Here is a 21,019-nt window from a genome sequence, read left to right on the forward strand (position 1 = left end):
TTTAGGTAAGTGATGTCTTTATTTTTCAGCTTTTAAACCGTTACCTTTCTTGTTTGCCCTTGGTCTCTTCTGGGTAGTTACCAAATCCTGTTGATGTTTTATTTGTAATGCCCATCACATCACTTCATTTTTGTCTCTACTGCCATCCCTGTCCTGGTCTGTGTACCACTGTGCTGGAGTGTCCTCCTGTCATAGTTGGATTTCTACCATATATTCCATCTACCCTCTGCCTCCTGAATTAAGTCTCTTAGTCATGTGCTGTTGCCATTTTTGACTTCTCGAAATTCCTCTTTGGACGTGTCTTTCTGCTTAGAACTCTACACTGCACATAGGGTTCCTTCTAGCAGCAGGGCTTTGGCCCTGTATTCATTCTTTCCCTGTTTGGCATTCATTCTGGGGCCTTTCCCTTTTGCTTCACAAACTAATTGTCCTCTTCCTGCCTCATTTGGCTTAATAATGCTTGGTTTTTCTTATTCTTGTTCTTTATTAACAACTGTATTGTGGTTTATAGATTGTCATCTTCCTCTTTTGAGCTTGTGATAAGCATTCCCAAAATATGTGCAGAAATGATGTGCTGTTATCCTCGCCTCATCCTTAAGACTTTTATCCACTTCCCTGCAATGTATGTGGTGGGGGAAGGACCCAGAGCTAGGCAGAGCTAAGATGTTTTATATACTGGCGAAGCCTTCCACTTTTTGTCACTAGCCATTTGCAGCCTAGTTAATTTTTTCTTCATTCTTATTTACAAATATATCTTTTTACCTTCTTTCTCTCCTGTTTTCCAGTTATGTTGGAATAATTCCTCTTTCTTTCTGTTTTATTTATGATTCCCCTAAATAGATCTAAGTTTCACAGTGTTTGATCACCAGATTTAGTTACATTTACTCAAACTGCAATATTGATGGGAATTAACTGGCTCAACTTACACAGGTTGTCACAGGTATTTCCTAACAGGATTTTAGATTTGGGGACATTCTCTGGCTTTAAAGCTAGAAATAGAAAATCCCTGAAAGGAATATTTTGGGTACTGTTCAGTTTAATTTGTATTTTTTGGTTTGTTTTACTTGGTTAGCCCACTATGCATTACTGTCATAAGACTTGACTTCTAAGGAAAAGGCTCATTTTGACACTTAAAATTGTAAAAGTTTGGTATAGTACAACCTCAGAGCAAAAAAGAGAAAACAGAATTTGTCTTCTCTCCCTGATTAGGCTATTGAAATAAGGCTTTGATATTTATAAATAAAGGTTAAAATGTAAAAGATGTTAAACATTAAATGTTACAAATTTGAAATAGCTTCTTATGAATGTTTATTGCAAAAGAAAATAATTCCATGATTTCAGTTCCTTGAAGTCTCCTTGTTTTCCTGGGAATTAATTATATCACCTTTAAAAAATAGTGGCAAATATGTATTATTCCCACTGGTGTACATTAGGATAGCTTTAATGTGATCACTGGCCCAGGATGAAGATGGCAGAGGCACAAATAGAATCTGCTTAGAAGCCAGGTTTTCGTGTAGAACACTGTCTCATATGTCTGGGCTGTGAAATGCATTTTCCTTTTTACTTCGAGGAGAGCACAGAGGTAAGCAACGAGGAATGTGGGAGAGAGATGCTATGAGGAATGAATAGAGAGTAGGCAGGAAAGAAGAGTCAAAGGGATGAGAACAAAAGAAAGGAGAACAGCAGATACTGGTGGGAAGTGATGGAGGGGGGGTGGGTAGCAGGAGAAGGGACTTTGGGGGAGGAAAAAAGAAAAAGCTGCATTATTTCCCTATTTCTTATAAGGTGTACTTACATTTTTTTCACCTTGTAACATCTCTGAAATTGGGAGGTGTCTTATAATCAATGGCATTTGAGTATTGGTTTTAGCTAGGTGACATTTGTGTTGCAGTTGTCCTTGCAGGTGCATAAACTCTGCCTTTCTGTTTATGTTGCTGTCATTTCTTTCATTTACACCCTTTGGGAAGATCAGGCAAGTATCAGAACTTGCAGGAGGGATGTCCATAGCTTGAATGACAATACTGGGGTAATACGGGAACACTTTTCAGACCTGCAGTCTGAGGGCAGAGATTGATACTGTGAAGAAAAATTTTAAGTGATAAGAAAGCACTGTGTGATAGTTTAATTTGCAACCTGTTCTTCCTTCAAGGTTAATAACATAATGGTACATCTTAAGTAGATGGCTTTGTATATTCTTTGAAATAAAGTAGCTCAGCTATATATTTGAAATCCTCAGCCTGATCTCAGAAATGTTCATGATAATTGCAACAGTGGTAACTGCAGTTCTCCGTCACTGAGAATGTGCCATGCCAGGCACTGAGTTAAGTGGGTATCTCATTTAATTCTCAGAACTGATATTTATTATACAAAATAGGGAAGAATAGAGGTTTAGGTGTAAATGTTAAATCCAGAATTTGAACCCAAGTTTATTAGACTTTTTAGATCTGGTGTTTTTATGTGTTACAAAGCGTATATTGTTATCTGTGTGTAGATTAGCCTTATTTTATTGTATATTTCTAGCCAGTTCTTTAGTTCTACCACCTCATTTCTAGCAAACTGAATCATTTTCTCATCCTGGTGGATGAAAACTCAGATTTTGTGTCTTTACTCACAATTATTTTTATGCCTCTGATAAAGCTACTTGGTGGTTCTTGTCTCCCTTCCCCTGTCCCCAAAGGGCCATCCCCTTAATTTATTGTAGCACCTTCTACACCCTTAGGGCCTCTGCCATTCTCCATTGTGTATTGCACGGAGGTATGGGCATATTTTCATAGCTTATCAATTTGTAATTCTTTAAAGTTTTAGTCTGGACTTGATTTATCTTTTTTTTTTAGCCTTTTAGTTTCTTGCTTAGTGGTTTGCCCTTTTTAGGTGCTCTCAGTGAATGTGTGTTGTATAAATAAGACCGTGAGTCTGAGATCAAGATTAGCACTGGTTATGTCTGTCTGTGCCTCAGTAGACTCTGAAGGCATTGTGGAATGGGAGCACAGAGAACCAGATTAATTGCCCAGCAATATGTAACCTCTGAAGACTGAAGTTATTCAGTATAGCTTTGGGGACTTTCCTCTATTACTAGGATAAGTTTAGAGATACTGTAGGAAGGTATTATGGATGGTTATGCACACAGCTGACGGAGCTGAAAATTGGTGTTCTCAGTGTTTGTGAATTCATTTTACTTCGTGAAAAGCAAAAGAGGTGTGAAAAATTGAACCAACTTTTCATGAATAGATTCAAAATTCTGCATTTTGATTACTAGAAAACCTAGTCATACCCTGATTTTCAAAGGATTGAATGTTTACTTGGGGTTCATATTACAGATGCTAATATATGCATACTAGAAAAAAGTATAATATCTTATTTTGTTTTTTGCGGGGCGCCTGGGTGGCGCAGTCGGTTAAGCGTCCGACTTCAGCCAGGTCACGATCTCACGGTCTGTGAGTTCGAGCCCCGCGTCAGGCTCTGGGCTGATGGCTTAGAGCCTGGAGCCTGTTTCCGATTCTGTGTCTCCCTCTCTCTCTACCCCTCCCCCGTTCATGCTCTGTCTTTCTCTGTCCCAAAAAAAATAAATAAACGTTGAAAAAAAATTTATTTTGTTTTTTGTGTATGTAGTGAGAAATTCTTTTCATAACCAAGGACTTAAGATAGTAAAATAAATCTATTGCTGTATCCAAAGCACTGTGATAGTTTTATTTGTGAGGATCAAGGTATTGTCTCGAATCTGATAGATTTTACAGAATAGTTTACAGGAGAAAATTTATCATACGGGTACAGTACAGCAATTTTGATCCCAGTAAAACAGTTTTATTTAGAAACCTAAATGTTAAATATTAATGAAGTGAATGAGTGAGATTTAGGCTGTTAAAATTATGTGTTCTAGTGATTAGTGTGGCAAAAGTGTCCAAATGAGATAAAAAGGCTTTGGAGTAAGGCTACCATAATGAATATAAATTTTTAATTAAATTTTAATAAAATATAAATTTTATTTTTATAATTTTATTATAATAGTAATAAACACTAGTCTTTCATACATATTGACTCATTTTGTTCAATTGAGAGAAGAATGGGTTGAAGTAGATAAAGAGGTTAATGAAGTATGTTAAGTGGTATAAAGAATCACTTTGAAAGTGAGCATATTGAACAGGATTATCCTTGGTCTCTGAAACTATATAATGTTGTGATAACAACACTTTGAGTATTTTGGAGAAGTCAGAGATAGGGAGAACAGTAGAGAAGGTCTTTAAGCAAAGAATATTCTTTGGTAGGAGACTTTTCTTTTTAGGGTACCATGTGTACAGTGTTCAGGAGTGTGAGTTCTGGAGCCGGCCTGCCAAGTTTCAATTCTTGGCTCTATTTCTAATCTATATAAATAAGCAAGTTACTTTTAATTTCTCTTTCCTTGTTCTCTCATCTGTAAAATGAGAATAGTGGAATTTACCTGATATGGCTGTTGCGAGATTTTAATGATTTTTTTGTCTCTCAGAGTAAGGTCCTGAACAGTGTTAACATAGTGTTCGATAAATGTTAGTGGTTTTTTATTATTATTATCATCATCATCATCAAAGGAATATTAATGTTTTTGCTTTAGCAATTGATTTTGTAGAAAGGAAGCTGTTGGATTCCTTGAAATAGCTATATTCTTTTTAAGAAAGCCGAATGTCCCACAAAAGTCTACCTCTGTAGGTAACTTCTTAAGATCATTCATGCCCTGTTGTGTCTTCAGTCATTAACATTGCAGCCCATGTTCCATGCTTTGTACAGAGAATTTCCAGCACAGCACAGCAACGGAGAGCTTCGTAAGGATAACTAAGTCATTAAGAAAAGCTCATGCTACATTTAGGTCTTCCTGAACTAACGATAATTGGCTCTAAAGAAACCCATTTAAAATGAAACCATTTAAAATTCGATCTGTATTTTATACTAAATTGTGAATAAAAAGTCTGATTGGGACTTCATCTTCAAAAATTAAAACTTGGGAAAAACATTAAGTTACAGTTGTAAACATGTATTCTTATGATGAACAAAGAATGGATCGAGTTTGATGGATAGGCTTAATTTTTCTCACAAGATAATTTAGCATGATAGGGCATCCCTTATGTTTGTCATGCGTGCTACGAACATGAAGAGCTTTTTTGTGTTTTTTGTGAAAATATCCATAAAAAATACATACTGATTTTACTGAGGACCACTCTTAATCCTTTGTCAGTGAAGCTGTCTCTCTCCACTAAGATAGACTTGCTTACTGTAAGTGTAAACATGGTGAATTCTTTCAGCTCATTGTTCCCTATCAGTGTAAACCCACTGCAGAAGTACCATCCATCTTGGCAATATCACATCACTCCTGCGGGTCTCTTGGAGGCGAAGGGAACTGCAAATCTGATGCTTATGCTGCTTGCTGTCTGTCCATGAGTGTTAAAGTCATTTGTCTCTGAATCTGGAGTCCCATGTCCTTCGTCAGCATCCGTGAAACAGTTAACAGATTAACTTACTTGCTTGGGGGTGGGGAATGGTAGGGTAAAATTAAATCCCCGACCCTACATTGTTGGCCGTTATTTTAATAAACTTTGTAAAATTTTAGAGTGTTTTGCAAACTTTGTACTTTCACTGGTGGCTTGTAAGCCATTATGGTGAGGGAAATGTTAGTGAATGGGAACTAATTTTGTAAGTGATCAGTTCACAAACAAATTTTTTTAAAGATTATTTTATAAATCTCAGGTATATAACTTACTGAACATTTACATATGTGTACATCTATGTCATCATCACCCACATCAAGATGTAGAATATTTCTGTCTCCCCAGAAGACTGTCTTGTCCCCACTTAGTTAACCCTTCTTGCCTCTGGTGACGTAGGTTAGTTTTGCCTTTTTCTGAGAAGGAATGATAAAATGTGTAATCTCTTGTATCTGACTTCTTCAATATTTTATCTGTGTGACTTATGCAGGTTTTTCATGTGTTAGCTCTTTGTCGTTGCTGTACAGTATTCTGTTTTATGAATTTGTTAGTATGGTTTATTGACCCAGTCCACTGTTGATGGATATTTGGGTTATTTCCAATTTGGGACTATTACAGATAAAATTGTTGTGAACATGTATTTGCCTTTTGGTGGCGCTAGCACTTGTTTCTGTTAGTTATATATATCTAGGGATGGAATTGCTGGGTCATCGGGATTTATGTGTAATGTGAAGTGATATTTCACTGTTTTCTTTAAAAAAAATTTGTTTCTGATAACAATGTTGAGTCCATTTTACCATCTAATGGCCATTGTGGTATTATGTGAAATGCCTGATCAGTTCTTTTGTTTAAACACCAGTAAATTCTTATGATGACTTTGTAAGGTGAGACTTAGATAATGAGTACTTGAATTAGTTGCACATATCACTTCTGCAGGTTGCAAAGTTACAAAATATTTTTAGAAAGAATAGCACGAAAGGTTTCTGAAATTTTTAGTCATTCCATTTTTAGAGTTGAATACATGATTTGTCCGTACTCCTTTCCCATTTCTCGTTTTAAGAAAACACTAATACTGAGTCTTAAGTTTTTGGAATCTGACACCTTTTTTTTTTTTCCTGAAATCAGTCTCCTGAAGTTGAACTAATGATATCCAGTCATTGGCCTTTTCTTTGTTCATATTCTCTTTAAATTTTGCCTTGTGTTTGATATTCTGCAGTCCTGTTGTATGTAATTTTAATCTCCTCCTTTTAACAATACTTCATTGGTAACTTTTTCCTCTTCCCTACCAGTGAATGTTCCCTAATATGCCCGTGTTAATGTGTTGCTCTTTTCACTCTGTTGAAAACCTATTTTATATTACTGTTTCAGTTCTTTGTAGAAAATCTTAAATCTCTTTCTCATCTTTTCCTTGCTTAACCTATATGTCCAGTTATGACTTTTTTCTGATAGAGTTCACGTTCTTCTCTACTAACTAAACTACCTTCTGAGTGTCCTTGATTCTGCTAATGGGGTTATCATTATTTGAAGTTATCTTTGATTTCAAGGTATAGTTGATAGAAAAATCAATGACCATTCATTAAATACTCCCTTAGTATGTGATACGATGCACGGAATGGTGCCAGGTCCTGAAGACTTCCTCCTGGAAGGATTTTGTACTCCATTTGGGAAGTTAAGATAGTTCTTGTCACTTTTTTTTTTTTTTAAACTTACTGATCTTGAGAGGGTGGGTGCAAGTTGGAGAGAGGCAGATAGAGAGGGAGAGAGAGAATCCCAAACAGGCAGGGTCCTCACCTTCAGCTCAGAGCCTGACACGGGGCTCAAACTCACGAAACTTGAGATCAAGACGCTCACCCGACTCAGCCACCCAGGAGCCCCCTTGTCACTGTCTTATTAATTAGTTTTTATGATAAATATTCAATGACCATAGCCTTTTTAGAATAGGCTGGTGAAGGAATTCTTCACAAAGGGGGGTGGACTTGAGCTTATCACTAAGGATGACAGAGATTTCTCTTGGACACTGATGGGCAAAAGTACAGGAATTTGTGCTGGATCAGAAAGTGTGTATAGTGGTACAGTGGTGGGTACATTAGGTTTTTTTAAGTCTTGACTCTTCCTTTGAATACTAATGACCATAATTCATGTTTAAATAGCACTTTGGAGTTTATAAAGCATTTATTGTATGTGTGCTGTGTGTACACATATGTGCACACATTTTTTTACTTAAACATTTCAGTGACTTAGGAACCATCTACCTTTTTGTACAGATAAGTTAGTAGACTTGGAAAGAATGATACTTGCTCATGGTCTTCTGTCTTATAAAGAACTGAATCTGGTCATTTTCAGTTTTCATCATACTACTTTTTAAAAATTAAAAATAGTTAATGTTGGGGCGTCTGGGTGGCGCAGTCGGTTAAGCGTCCGACTTCAGCCAGGTCACGATCTCGCGGTCCTTGAGTTCGAGCCCTGTGTCGGGCTCTGGGCTGATGGCTCGGAGCCTGGAGCCTGTTTCCGATTCTGTGTCTCCCTCTCTCTCTGCCCCTCCCCTGTTCATGCTCTGTCTCTCTCTGTCCCAAAAATAAATAAACGTTGAAAAAAAAAATTTAAAAAAAAATAATAAAAATAGTTAATGTTTTGAGTTATGACATATTTAAACATAGAAAACAGGAGAGAAAATAACATATCTGGTTACTTGCCAGGTTTTTTTTAAACCTCATTTTAAAAGAACACAGCTGAAGCTTTTCCATTCTTCATCCTTCTTTCACCAGTGGTACCCAGTACTCAGTGTCCTGAGATTGGTTATGTATCATTTTCATTCATACTTATATTCTCTTATCATATGTGTGCATATCCATAAATACCATGTTTTAACTTTTATATAGTTGCTCTTATAAAGGAATGTCTTTTTTTCCAAGTTGCTTTTCTTTAGCTCATTCACTCACTACTTGCTTGCTCACTCACTGAATAAGTAGGTACTGTTCTAGGTCCAGGGGATTATGATGGTGGATAAGGAAGATAAAGCTACCTGCCTAGTAACATTTCAGTGGGGAAAATATCTAAAAAGTAATAAAATTGTTATCTTGGTCAGGTTAGAATAAATACCATGAAAATTTAGCAGAATCAGGGACTAGGGAATGATGTGGGAGTGTGATGTATACTATTTTAGATAAAGTGGCCAGGGAAGTCCTTTTTCACGAGGTGACATTTGAGTAGCTGAATTAATTGAAAGAGTAAGCGTGTTAAATAAGATCAGGGAGAATTCCAGGGGAGAAAACATCGAGTGCAAAGGCCCTGAGGTAGAAATGATCTTGGAACACTTGAGAAATGGAAAGAAGTCAAGGGTGATTAAGTTAGCTAGAACAATGGTAAGAAATGAATCTGCAACTGGAGGGGTTGTGGGAGGGGGGATGGGCTAAATAGGTAAGGGTCACTAAGGAATCGACTCCTGAAATCATTGTTACACTGTATGCTAACTAATTTGGGTGTAAAATAAAAAAAATTAAAAATAACAACAACAAAAAAGAAATGAATTTGGAGGAGAAGCCAAAGGCTAGCTCATGTAGGCCCTTTAAAGTGATGTTAAGGAATTTGGATACCAAGTGTGATGGGAAGCCACAGAATAATTTTTGAGCAGAGGTATGACAGAGTTTGACATACTTTGAAGGTTACTTTTATATTAGAATTCTGTGTAGAATTCTGTAGACACTTTATAGTCTGTGAACTGTTACTGACAAAAGAAAGAATGTGGGAGCTCTTTCTATATTGCTCTGGGAAGATCTGGAGGATATATCATTCATATGTTTTTCTGTACCTTTTTTCTTTTTAGAATACCACAGTTCATGTCAATGAAGGGGTGTGTGTGTGTGTGTGTGTGTGTGTGTGTGTGTGTGTGTGTTAATTTTCTCTGGAAGGCCATGAAGGACAAAATAAAAGGATGATCTCTGAGAAGGGGAATTGATTGATGATGGGAAGAAAAATGTGAAGGAAACTAAGCACTTAATCCTTTTTGTCTGTCCAGAAAATATTTTTAAATCATACAGAAGAGTGCACAGTACACATCTTAAGTATCTCACCAGCTGTATTTTCACCAACTGAGCTCTTCCATATAATCACCCATAGTGAGAAGTAAAACTTCACCAGGATGGCAGAAACTCTGATTCCCTTCTAATTAATATCCTTCCTTTGAAAGGGAAACCACTGTCCTTCCCTCACTTGTAGCACAGTATGCATTAGTTTTACCTCCTTGTAGTGCCAGCACTCGTAACTCAGTTCTGTTCACCATAATTTTAGTTTACTGTTTTTATTTTAATATCATGCAAGTAATGCGTCAATAGATTCCCTTTGTTAAAAGGTTAAAACAATGCAGAAGTATATAAAACAAATCACACTGGACCCCTTTCTATTTCCTTTCCTCCATTCCATGCAGTGATTAATTATGTGGCCTTGTAGACTTTGTTCTGTATTTACATGCATAAATAACTTTTCCTTTTTTAAAATATGCAATATGGTTAGTACTTGATGATGATGATGATAGTGCTATTAGATGAGTAGTTAAAATTTATTAGGCATTTTCTGGTGGTTCACTACTAATCTGGTATCTGGTCTTTAAGTTTCTCTCCATTTGTCTTCCCCTTCTGAGCTTAACCTCTCCATTGCTCATATATTCTGTCTTCTACACGCATGCACTACCCTGTCTAGCCTTCATCATTATGTTCCACTGTTACTCAATAAAGATCTCAATCCAGCCAGACCTGTCTACTCTATTTTAGCAAATGCTCTATTCTTGTCTGCCCACATATTTTTGTTTGTTGTTTGTGTCCCCTATGCCTTTGAAATTTCTCTTGTCTTGACAAGCAAACCATATTTTGGTTTACTTTCTTACGTTTACTCTCTGGCCCAAATGGCTTTTATCCTATTTCCTTGAGGTAGCTACACCTGAGCTCAGCCCTTCTTTATGTTTAGCACATAACACTTTATAGTCTGTGAACTGTTACCGACAAATACACTTTCAGTCTCTCGTTTTATTTCTTTAGTTTAATATAGCCAGTTTTGCTTACCTGGCTAAAATGATCCTGTGTTGGGCTGGGGAAGTTCATCCACACAGGAGTTTCCCTCTACTTCTGTACACCTTTCCCCGCATGGTTCCAGGTCCTAACCTTGGTTCATAGGAGTCTGGATAGCCACTGCTGGTTGATCAGCATCCAGAACAATGCTTGGCACTTAGTAGGTTCTCAGTAAGTACATGTTGGCTCTTAAGATGAAGCCATACTTGAAGTGACTTCTTTAAGCACCATCATGGCAGTTCACTGTACATGGCACGTAACAAGCAGTCAGTAATTATTTGTTGAATTTAACTCCGTTTTAATTTATATTTACCTGGGTTTTAACTGAACGCACATATTCTTTTCTGGGAAGATGTATCCCGATCCAGGATGGTCTTGACAGTAGGGTTGACTAGAATTTGTCAAAGGCAGAGCTGCGGCATTATTTGCAATGTTGGGCACAAGAAAGGAAGCATCTTTGGTTACTGACATCCTTTTTCCAAACATTACTCGTGCTGTTTCACCAGCTACTCATTGTCTGCACTTGGCTGTGTATTGACCACAGGGAATTATACCCATTCTTCTTATCAGTGCCGTGCCACTGCACATCACTTCCTCTTGTCATCATTGCCAAGAGCTTCTTAAGGGTGCAGAGGGGCGGTCTGCCTAGCGCAGGTTCTTTAACTTAATATGCTGAAAATAATCACAGAAGGCAATGGGCATTATAAAATTATAAACTGCCCTTTTCTGGGTTAAACTTTGCATTTATTCCCTTTAAATCTGCTCAGCATTCTTAGCTTTAAAAATAGATACTTCCCACTTTTCTGACAATTATGTGTGTTATGATTTATTTGAGGGCTTGTTATCTCTTAAGAAAAAAACTAAGCTAGAATTTGATAAAATTTGTTTCTAATAATGGGACTTAAGTAGTACTATGGCTTTTGCCCAAACCTTAAAAGTCTGGGAGACATTTTATGGACAATAATGACCTTAGGGAAAAGCTAGATTTATGTGAAGACTTTTGTTCAGATTAGGACATGTCATGTTCAAAATTGACATAACGTGACATGACTTTCAGTGAAGAGAAGTACTTCAGAATCAAAAGTTTTGAAGGGCATTTGGGGGCTTACTGGCCTGAGGAAAGGAAACGTTTAGAGGCTATTTTTTGGATAATACATAGGAAGTAGAGCAAGCAGTCTGTTTTTGCTTTTGGTTATCGTTTGGCATTGCCAGTGAATTATTTGTTCACGTATGAAGAAAGGAAGTGAGTGGTCACAGGACTTTAGAGAAAATTTCTTTCTCTAGACTTAGGTTTTTGTTTGTTTGTTTGCTTTGTAATGGTTTTCTGTTCTCATTTAAAAACAATATACCTTTCGCTTATATTGATTTAGATGTGTGTTAATTGTGTTCATTTAAGTTAGGGATCTTACCCTTTTTCCTCTCTCTCTTTCAGGACTTGAACCAATGAAAGAATTTTATGGCACTTATGAAGATAAATGTCACTCCTCCCTTTTTAATGGGAACTTCTGCTTAGAACCTGTATATGACTTTTCATCTGTGAGCTGTTCTTTGAGTAGCCACTGACTTTGAGTTGCAGGAAGGTCTCTGAAGATTTATATCAAATGACGTCAATGGCCAGCTTGTTCTCCTTTACTAGTCCAGCAGTAAAGCGATTGTTGGGCTGGAAGCAAGGTGATGAAGAGGAGAAATGGGCAGAAAAGGCAGTCGATGCTTTGGTGAAAAAGTTAAAAAAGAAAAAGGGTGCCATGGAAGAACTGGAGAAAGCCTTGAGCAGTCCAGGACAGCCAAGCAAATGTGTCACTATTCCCAGATCTTTAGATGGACGCCTGCAGGTTTCTCACAGAAAAGGCTTACCCCATGTTATATATTGTCGTGTTTGGCGCTGGCCTGATTTGCAGAGTCATCACGAGCTAAAGCCGTTGGATATTTGTGAATTTCCTTTTGGATCTAAGCAAAAGGAAGTTTGTATCAACCCATACCACTATAAGAGAGTGGAGAGTCCAGGTAGGTTTTACTCTAAGAAGAATTGAACAAACGTGTCTCTTGCTGATTTACATTTCAGTGATTTAGTAGTTAAAAGACTATATTAGCCTTGTGTTTCCTTCTTAAAGATTTTAATCTCGGAAGGAATAGTGGCTTTTGAATTTAGCTTTTTATATGTAGATAATATATCTCCCAAGTGGCTAATTCTAATTCATGTCCACCTTAAGCAGTCAGTCATGTGTGTGTGAATCAGGCAGAGATAGCTGCCTTTCCTGTGGGTGACATGTTTCTATTTTATCTAAAACCTGAGCTCCGTGTGTGTACTGCATCCCACTCCTTTTTGTGTATTCAAGAACTTTGTTCCTCCAGGTACCCCCCTCTCCCCAGCATTATATTTCCCCTCCCTACTAGACTATTTCTGTCAGCACACAAGCATGTCCTGATACTGCCCATCCTAAAATAAAAGTTCAGAAAGAATGCTGGTCTTGACCTCATTTACATCGCCTCACCCCCAGTCTCCTGCACTCTTTCCCCTAGTCCTCTTATAGGAGTCTCCATTTTTATTACCTCCACAGGACTTTAGCCCTCCCCTTCTTTCTGGACACCCCTCCCTAGTTGGTCTCTCTTCCCTACCATTTGACTTGTGAAGATCGCTTGTGATGCCTTCTTCTGGATAGAGGGCTTATTCCCAGTCCTCCTCTTCCTTTCCTTCTCAACATCATTTGATGGTTGATCTCTTTCCTTCCCGCTCACAACTGTTTCTTTCTTGGCTTCTGGAACCCTACCCTTTTCTCATTCTCCTACCTCACTGGCTGTTTTTGTTTAGTCTCTTCATTGGCTTATTTTCCTGTTTTCACATGACTCAGTTCCTAGACATTTTCTACATCCATATTTTTCCTCTTTGGGCTCTGTTAGCTGTCACTTGTCATAAAACTGTCTGAAAGCTGAACTCCAGAGTGAACTTCTCCTTTGAGTTCTAGACTTTTGTATCCAGTTGCCCACTTGACACCTCCACTTGATCCCTCTCATAAACATATCCTATTTACTGTATCTCAGTAGGACTTTTGATTTTTTCCCTCACCAAGTGCTTTCTTCCTCCAGTTTTCCCTATTGAAGCAAATGGCACCAAGCATTCATGTAATCACTACTGACGTCGTCTTTTACTTACCTCTCCGAAGTCCTGAATTTGAGCCATGAGCAAATGCTCTTTGCCTGCCTTCAGAATATATCTTGATAATGTCACTTCTTACCATCTCTCATACCACTCTTCTAGTGTAGACCACATTCATCTTTCATCTTAAGTAGTGCCTGATAGGTCTCTCTGCCTCTTTTCTTTCCCTCCAACCCATTCTGTTTTCTGCACAGCAGCCAGAGTGACCTTTAGAGGATGCCAAATCATGTCAGTGCCTGCTCAAAACACTTAAGAGACTTTTATCACACTTAGAACAGATTTCTACATAACCTCTCTTCAGACTTCCTCTCTTCCATGGACTTGCCCTACCCCTGCAGCTAGACTTTTTTTTTTTTTTTTTTTCCTATTTCTTCTACTTCTTCTCCCCTACCATCTTCTCATGGCACATTTTCTTACTTTATTCAGCCCTTGCTCAAATACCCCCATCACTACTTGATGCCGAATTAGCTTTTTCATTTATTTATTGACTGATGTAAGCCGGAACTTCCTCTGTCTCATTCTATACTGCATCAGCAGTGCTTAGAATACTAGTATTACCTTGCACTCAGTAGATGATGCACAGTAAGTTCTGTGTTTTGTTTTGTTTTAATGAATGAATTGTATAAATTGAGATACTAGTTTGGTACATTTGTTATCTTTTGCTGTATAACAAATTAACACAAGCTAAGGGGCTTAATACACGTTTACTGTCTCGGTTTCTATGAGCCAGGAGTCCAGGCATGGCTTAATTTGGGTCCTTTGCAAGACTCTATTTAAAATGTTGGTCAGGGCGTGGGTTTCATGTGAGGCTCAGCTGGGGAAGGATCTGCTTCCTAGCTCGTGTGATTATTGGCAGGGTTTAGTTCCTTGTGGGCTCTTGGGCTCTTCTTGCTGGTTGTTGACTAGAGGCTGCCTTCATGTGCTTGCCACTTTTTCATAGGTGGCTCACATTCATGGCAGCCCACTTCAGAGACAAGAAGAGAGAGAGGGTCTTCTTGATGGAAGGGCATTACATGCTTATACTGTGTCATCACATACATCCTGTCACCTTTGCCACATTCTATTAGCGGCAAGTCACGGATACAATACTCACACTCAAAGGGAGAGGATTATGCAGGGGTGAATACTGAGAGTTGGGAACCACGGTGGCCACCTTAGAGGCTGTCTGGATTTCACATGGAGATAATATAAGCCCAGAATGGTTAAAAAAAAAAAAAAAAAGTCTCTGGAAAATGCAAAAACAATGGCAGTGATGGTGCTGTCAGAGATAAAAAAAAAAAAAAGACCCACACGTGAAATTCTGGTATATCACGGTTAAAAAAGAAGATTCTAAAAGCTCCCACAGAGAAAAGAAAGGACATATACAAAGGACTGGAAGTGAGACTGTTAGGTTTCTCAAAGCAGTTCTGGATTCTGGAAGGCAGTGAAGCAGTGCCCCCAAAATTAAGAGAGAAAAAGTTGTTTATTCTGGAATCTGTCAGCCGATGAACAAAAGACAAGGTATTTTCATGTATGCAAGGACTGAAAATTCACCTTCCTCTTACCCTTCTTTAGGAAACTAATAGAGGATGAGATCTAGGAAATGGGATCCAGCAGGGGAAAAGAGAAGGGGCATCTAAAGACTTGAGAGCTCTAGGAGACTTAACATAGCAACCAGTGTAGATTGTAGAAGAATGAAGGGCGAAGGGTCCAGGGGAAGAAATGAGTTAGTAGATTGTTTATTTGTAGCATCTGGAAAATAGTATTGACTGGAATTTGACAAAACTCTTAGACCCTGGAAATATCAGTGGTACATACTTAAGATTAAACAAATGAAGGAACAGGTCAATAATCAGCTTTATTAAAAGCACTGTTCAAGAAAACATATAATCATACTACATATCTGGTTCAGGATTGAATATTTGTACATTTAACCAAAAGTTTTTTTGGAACTTTATTGTGGGGAAGGGGAATGGGAGTGGGGTAGAATGATAGAAGAAAGCTACTTCCTTTGCCACAAGAGCAAATCTGCAGTGTCTTCACAAATTAATAAGAGCAATATAAGCATACTATTTAGCAATGCACAAAGTAAATGTTAGAAGAAATGGGTAAGAGTTTAAATTTGTTGTCTCTGAAAGCAGTATAGAAGGCTTAGAAATTGCTGTGTTTATCTCTTGTAGCTTCTTTTTAAACTATCCATGTATTTTGCATGAAAATAAACTAATTTCTAAATAAGTAGTGTGTAAAAATAATATAGAGAGAAGTCACTGATTTTAACTCTGCCTCTAAAAAAAAGAAGGAAAGGAATCCTTACTAGATTGAATTCTTAAATAGTTATTTCACTAAGTCTTTCAGATTGCTAGCCAGCTAAACATAGAAATTCTTACTGTCTAATGCCCTGCTCTCCCGTGGCAGCTGTCCCATCATTCTGTGAGGGAACAGCAGTTGGTAATACACTGTCGAGCAAAACAGTTGTAATCAGATGTTAACTATGTAATTACAACACTGATTCAGTACAAAGAAAAGAGACAAAAAAACAGTACAAATGCTGACTTATATAGCCTCTGATTCCTCAGGTACATCTCTACTGTGACCTAGTTAACTTAAAAACAGATTGATTTTATTGCTGCTGAATAATGTCAGAGTCAAAGTGAGATTGTTGGAAGTAAAATTGCGCTGACAAATATGGGAAAGTTGTAAAAGAGATAAACTGGTACTTCCAGTAGGAGTTTAAAGAAATGAGGTTTGTTTTGATTTCCTATAGGGAAAGGTAGACATTTCTACGTGATTGGTCATTTGGGTCTCTAAAGAAAGTGAATGTTTGAATAAAGTTCATCTCTTTAAAAATACGTCTCTTAAAATACTTAGGCTTTGTTGGATGTATTTTCATTATGATTATGTTTAGAAAACTGATTTTGAATGGAAGATTTCTGCCTAGGAAATGTGACTGTTTTCACTAGGGAGAACTTTACTGAAGAACCTAAAATGTGTTCTCTCTCAAACTAAGAAAAATGAAATGTTCAAAATTGAAAACATAGAGCCTTTCAAGGCATCTTCATAGTTGACCTCAACGTCTTTCTCTAATCTCAGCTCCTAGTTCAGTGTTTGGGGCACCTGTCTGTGCCTTCCTGTCTCCCTCTTGGAGTCTCCCCATCTCCTCCTCTACTATCTCTGCCCCTGACACCCCTCATTCTGTAAGGTCCCATCAGGTATTGTCTTTCCCATAGTGTGTTGTTTGATCCCTTGCTAGCTGGAAGTGCTCACCTCTTTGAATTCTCACTGCATTAAATTCTCTCTATTATTATTGTTTTTAAACATGCCTTCTCTCCTATTGAACAGGAGTGGTGTCTTCTCTGTGTTTTCTGTTTTCCAGAGTTCTTTATACAGGCCTAAATCCTTAAAGAGTTTTTGGTTTAGTTATTATGTAAATACACATTCAAGGTTTTACAGAGCAGCCCTTCCTGAAAGTGAATTGTTTTAATAGGCTTCTAATTGTACTGAATCCTTTCTATCTACCCTTTAATGTGTATGGGATGTTTGCTTTAGTTATTGCTGATAGATGACTTTTGATTTTTGTCTTTCAGTCTTACCTCCAGTATTAGTGCCTCGTCACAATGAATTCAATCCACAACACAGCCTTTTGGTTCAGTTTAGAAACCTGAGCCACAACGAGCCGCACATGCCACAAAATGCAACGTTTCCAGATTCTTTCCACCAGCCCAACAACACTCCTTTCCCCTTATCTCCAAATAGCCCTTATCCGCCTTCCCCCGCTAGCAGCACATATCCCAATTCCCCAGCAAGTTCTGGACCAGGAAGTCCATTTCAGCTCCCAGGTAAGAATTTATTTTATTGATACAAAAAAATTACTCCTCGAGAATCAACAGTTGTTTTATACTACTGGCCCTCTGGGTGAACTGTTGCATGCTAAGAGGTAGCTATTTTTGACTATATCCTTTGGTAATTGATATCCAGAAGAGTTTTAGATTTTATTTTGCCATGGACCATATGTTTTTTAAAAAGGAGAGTTGCTGTATTTTTCATAGTAATAGAACAAATTTAGAATTTGTATAGAACCATAAAAGACCCTAGAATAACCAATGCAATCTTGAGAATGACTAAAGTTGGAGGCATCACACTCCCTGATTTCAAAGAGCTACAGTAATATTTTAAACAATTTTTGAAAAATTGAAGTATAATTAACATACAGTTTTAAAGATATCATAATTAAAGCAGTGTGGTGTTGGTATAAAAACAGACACATAGATTACTGGAGCAGGAGAGAGAGCCTGGACATAAACCCACACTTAGGTGGGGGGTTAGTTTACGACAAAGAAGGTAAGAATGTACAGTGGGGAAAGGACAGTCTCTTCAACTAATGATGTTGGGAAAACTGGACAGCCACATGCGAAAGAATGAAGCTGGACCACTAACTGATACGATACACAAAAACTAACTCAAAGTGAATTAAAGACTTGAACCTAAGACCTTAATCCATAAAACTCCTAGAAGAAAACATAGGCAGGAAGCTCCTTGACAGTGGTTAGTGCTGGCTTTTGGACTGACACCAAAAGCAAAGGCAATAAAAGCAAAAAGAAACAGTGGGATGACATCAAACAAAAAAGCTTCTGCACAGCAAAGCAAACCATTAATAAAATGAAAAGGCAGCCAACCGAGTGAGAGAAAATATTTGCAAATCATCTATCTGATGAGGAACTAATTTCCACAATATGTAAAGAATTCCTACAAATCAATAGCACAGAAACAAACATTCCAATTAGTAAATGGGCAGTGGACCTGAATAGACATTCTTCCCGAGAAGACATGTACGTGACCACCACCACATATGCTCTACATCATTAATCTTCAGGGAAATACAAAACCAAAATGCGTCATCTATCACCTTATACCTGTTAGAGTGGCTACTATCAAAAAGACTAGAAATAACAAGTGTTGGCGAGGATGTGGAGGAAAGGGAATCTTCATGCACTGTTGGTGCAGATTGGTGCAGTCACTGTGAGAAACAGTATGGAGTTTCCTCAACAAATTAAAAATAGAAGTGCCAGATAATCTGTTAATTCCATTTCTCAGTACTTACCTGCAGGAAACAAAAACACCAGCTTGAAAACACGCACCCCTGTGTTCATTGTAGCATTATTTATGATAGTCGAGACATGAAAGCAATCTGTGTGTCCACTGAGGGATGAATGGATAAAGAACTGGTGGTGTATTCAGCCATAAAAGAATGAAATCTTGTCATTTATGACAACATGGCTGGACTTTGAGGCTATTACGCTAAGTAAAGTAAGTTAGGGAAAGACAAATATCATAAGATTTTTCTTATATGTGCAATCTGAAAAACAACAATAACAAAACACCAAGATCATAGATACTAAGAACAGGTTGGTAGTTGCCAGAGACAAGGGGTAGGAGAAATGGATGAACTGGTTTTGTTTTTTTTTAGTTTGAATAAATTGAATGTTTTTAAAAAAAGCAAACACAGTTTTGGGGAGATGATCCTTTAAGAATAATGAAACAAGGGGCACCTGGTGGCTCAGTCGGTTAAGCGTCCGACTTCGGCTCGGGTCATGATCTCATGGTTCTTGAGTTCGAGCCCCGCGTCAGGCTCTGTGCTGACAGCTCGGAGCCTGGAATTGCTTCGGATTCTGTGTCTCCCTCTCTCTCTGCCCCTCCCCTGCTCATGCTCTGTCTCTCTCTGTCTCAAAAATGAATAAAACATTAAAAAAGATTAAAAAAAGAATAATGAAACAAAAATCACTTTCTCCTTTCATCCTACATTCTGTCTCTCACTGCTTGATTTTTGTATATAGTGTGTATCACAGTCCAACATAATATAGATGATCTTATATTCTGCCCTTCCCTCCTCTCCCTATCTTGACTACAAACTCCATGAAAAGGGGGTAATTAGCCTCTTTTGTTTACTGCTTCATCCCCAGAGCCTGCATCAGAGCCTGGTATATGATAGACCCTCAGTAAATATTTATTAAATGAATGGATGAAATTATAGAAGTATATATGTACAACTAACTACACTGAGTGGCTGCCACTGTGACTTCAGAGTGAAGCCAAATGCTGCTAAGTTGAAAGGTTTCATAGGGGGTCCTATACACGTTAAAGGCAGAGTATTCTAATAGGTTATCAACGTTCTGAAGACAGACAAAGACTGTGTTCGATGACTGTGAAGTAAAGTAGGTAATCTGGAAAAATAGAAATGTTGTTTAATTATCACTGGATCATTTATTGGATCAAACAACTAAATTCTGTATTACCAGGAATTAAAAATAGAAGTTCTAGGGGCGCCTGGGTGGCTCAGGTGGTTAAGTGACCAGCTTCGGCTCAGGTCGTGATCTTGCGGTTCATGAGTTCGAGCCCCAGATTGGGCTCTGTGCTGACAGCTCAGAGCCTGGATCCTGCTTCGAGTTCTGTGTCTCCCTCTCTCTCTGTCCTCTCTCTCTCTCACTCTCTCTGAAAGAAACATTAAAAAATAATAAAAGTTCTACCAAAATATGGAAGTAGCCATATTTGACTTAAATATTTTCATGTAATTTATGATATGAAGTGCCATTTATTGAGTGCCTTTTGTGTAACTGGTACTATGATGAAAGATAGTGTATTACATTTAATTCAGAACAACAATGTGAGATAGTGTTCCTGTTATTATAGGTGGAGAAAGAAGTTGATATTCGCTCTAAGAGTTTAAGGACCTTGCCTAAGGTTTAAGACCTAGGTTTCTCTGACTCTGAAGTCTTTGCTTTTTTAACTTTATTGATTGTCACGTCATCATAGACTTTGGAAGGTTAAAATGCACTCCAGTTATCTTTAATTAGGTCTGATGAACTGGTTTGCCTGGAGAAAGATCATAAGTAGATTTTATAAAGTTCCCAAATTTTGTTAATGGCGTGTCCCATATGGACGCATTGTTTTCTCACTTTGAATGCCTACTCTTGCAGATGGAGCCATAGGGAAGTATATTATTTCTGGCTTCTCTACTGCAGTGAAATATCAGTTGATGCAGTTATTTATTTTTTGTCTTTCTAAAAGGAATTAAGTGTCAGCTGTTTAACTTGCTGTTAGGTATTTGTTTAAAAACTAATTTTCGTACTTTGTTCTAAATTCAGTCTGATTGCAGTTCTTTCTCAAAATATATTTTGTACAAACCTTCGGGTGAGAGACAAATTATATTCAGTATTTATAGCTACCGAGACAAAGATATAACTAGTTTTTGCAATGATTGTCAACTGTGAGTGTTGGAACTCAAAAGATTTTCTAGTTAACATTCAGTTTCCTAAGAGAATTACCTAGTCATTTAGTAAGACATGACAGCCATTTTAGGATGTTGCAAAAGAATTAGGTGT

At 37.7% G+C, this 21,019-nt stretch overlaps 1 protein-coding gene across 1 annotated transcript in view; it reads left to right on the forward strand.

The window, feature by feature from the left end:
• The window catches only part of SMAD5 (SMAD family member 5), a 49,687-nt gene that overhangs the window by 9,287 nt on the left and 19,381 nt on the right, over window positions 1–21,019 (forward strand). The window contains exons 2-3 of the mRNA XM_015087623.3: window positions 11,943–12,514; window positions 17,228–17,479. Coding sequence (XP_014943109.1) covers window positions 12,112–12,514; window positions 17,228–17,479 — 655 coding nt within the window. The 5' untranslated portion in view covers window positions 11,943–12,111. The remainder of the gene's footprint in view (window positions 1–11,942; window positions 12,515–17,227; window positions 17,480–21,019) is intronic.

This window comes from Acinonyx jubatus, chromosome A1 (assembly GCF_027475565.1).
Source record: "Acinonyx jubatus isolate Ajub_Pintada_27869175 chromosome A1, VMU_Ajub_asm_v1.0, whole genome shotgun sequence".
Taxonomy (NCBI): domain Eukaryota; kingdom Metazoa; phylum Chordata; class Mammalia; order Carnivora; family Felidae; genus Acinonyx; species Acinonyx jubatus.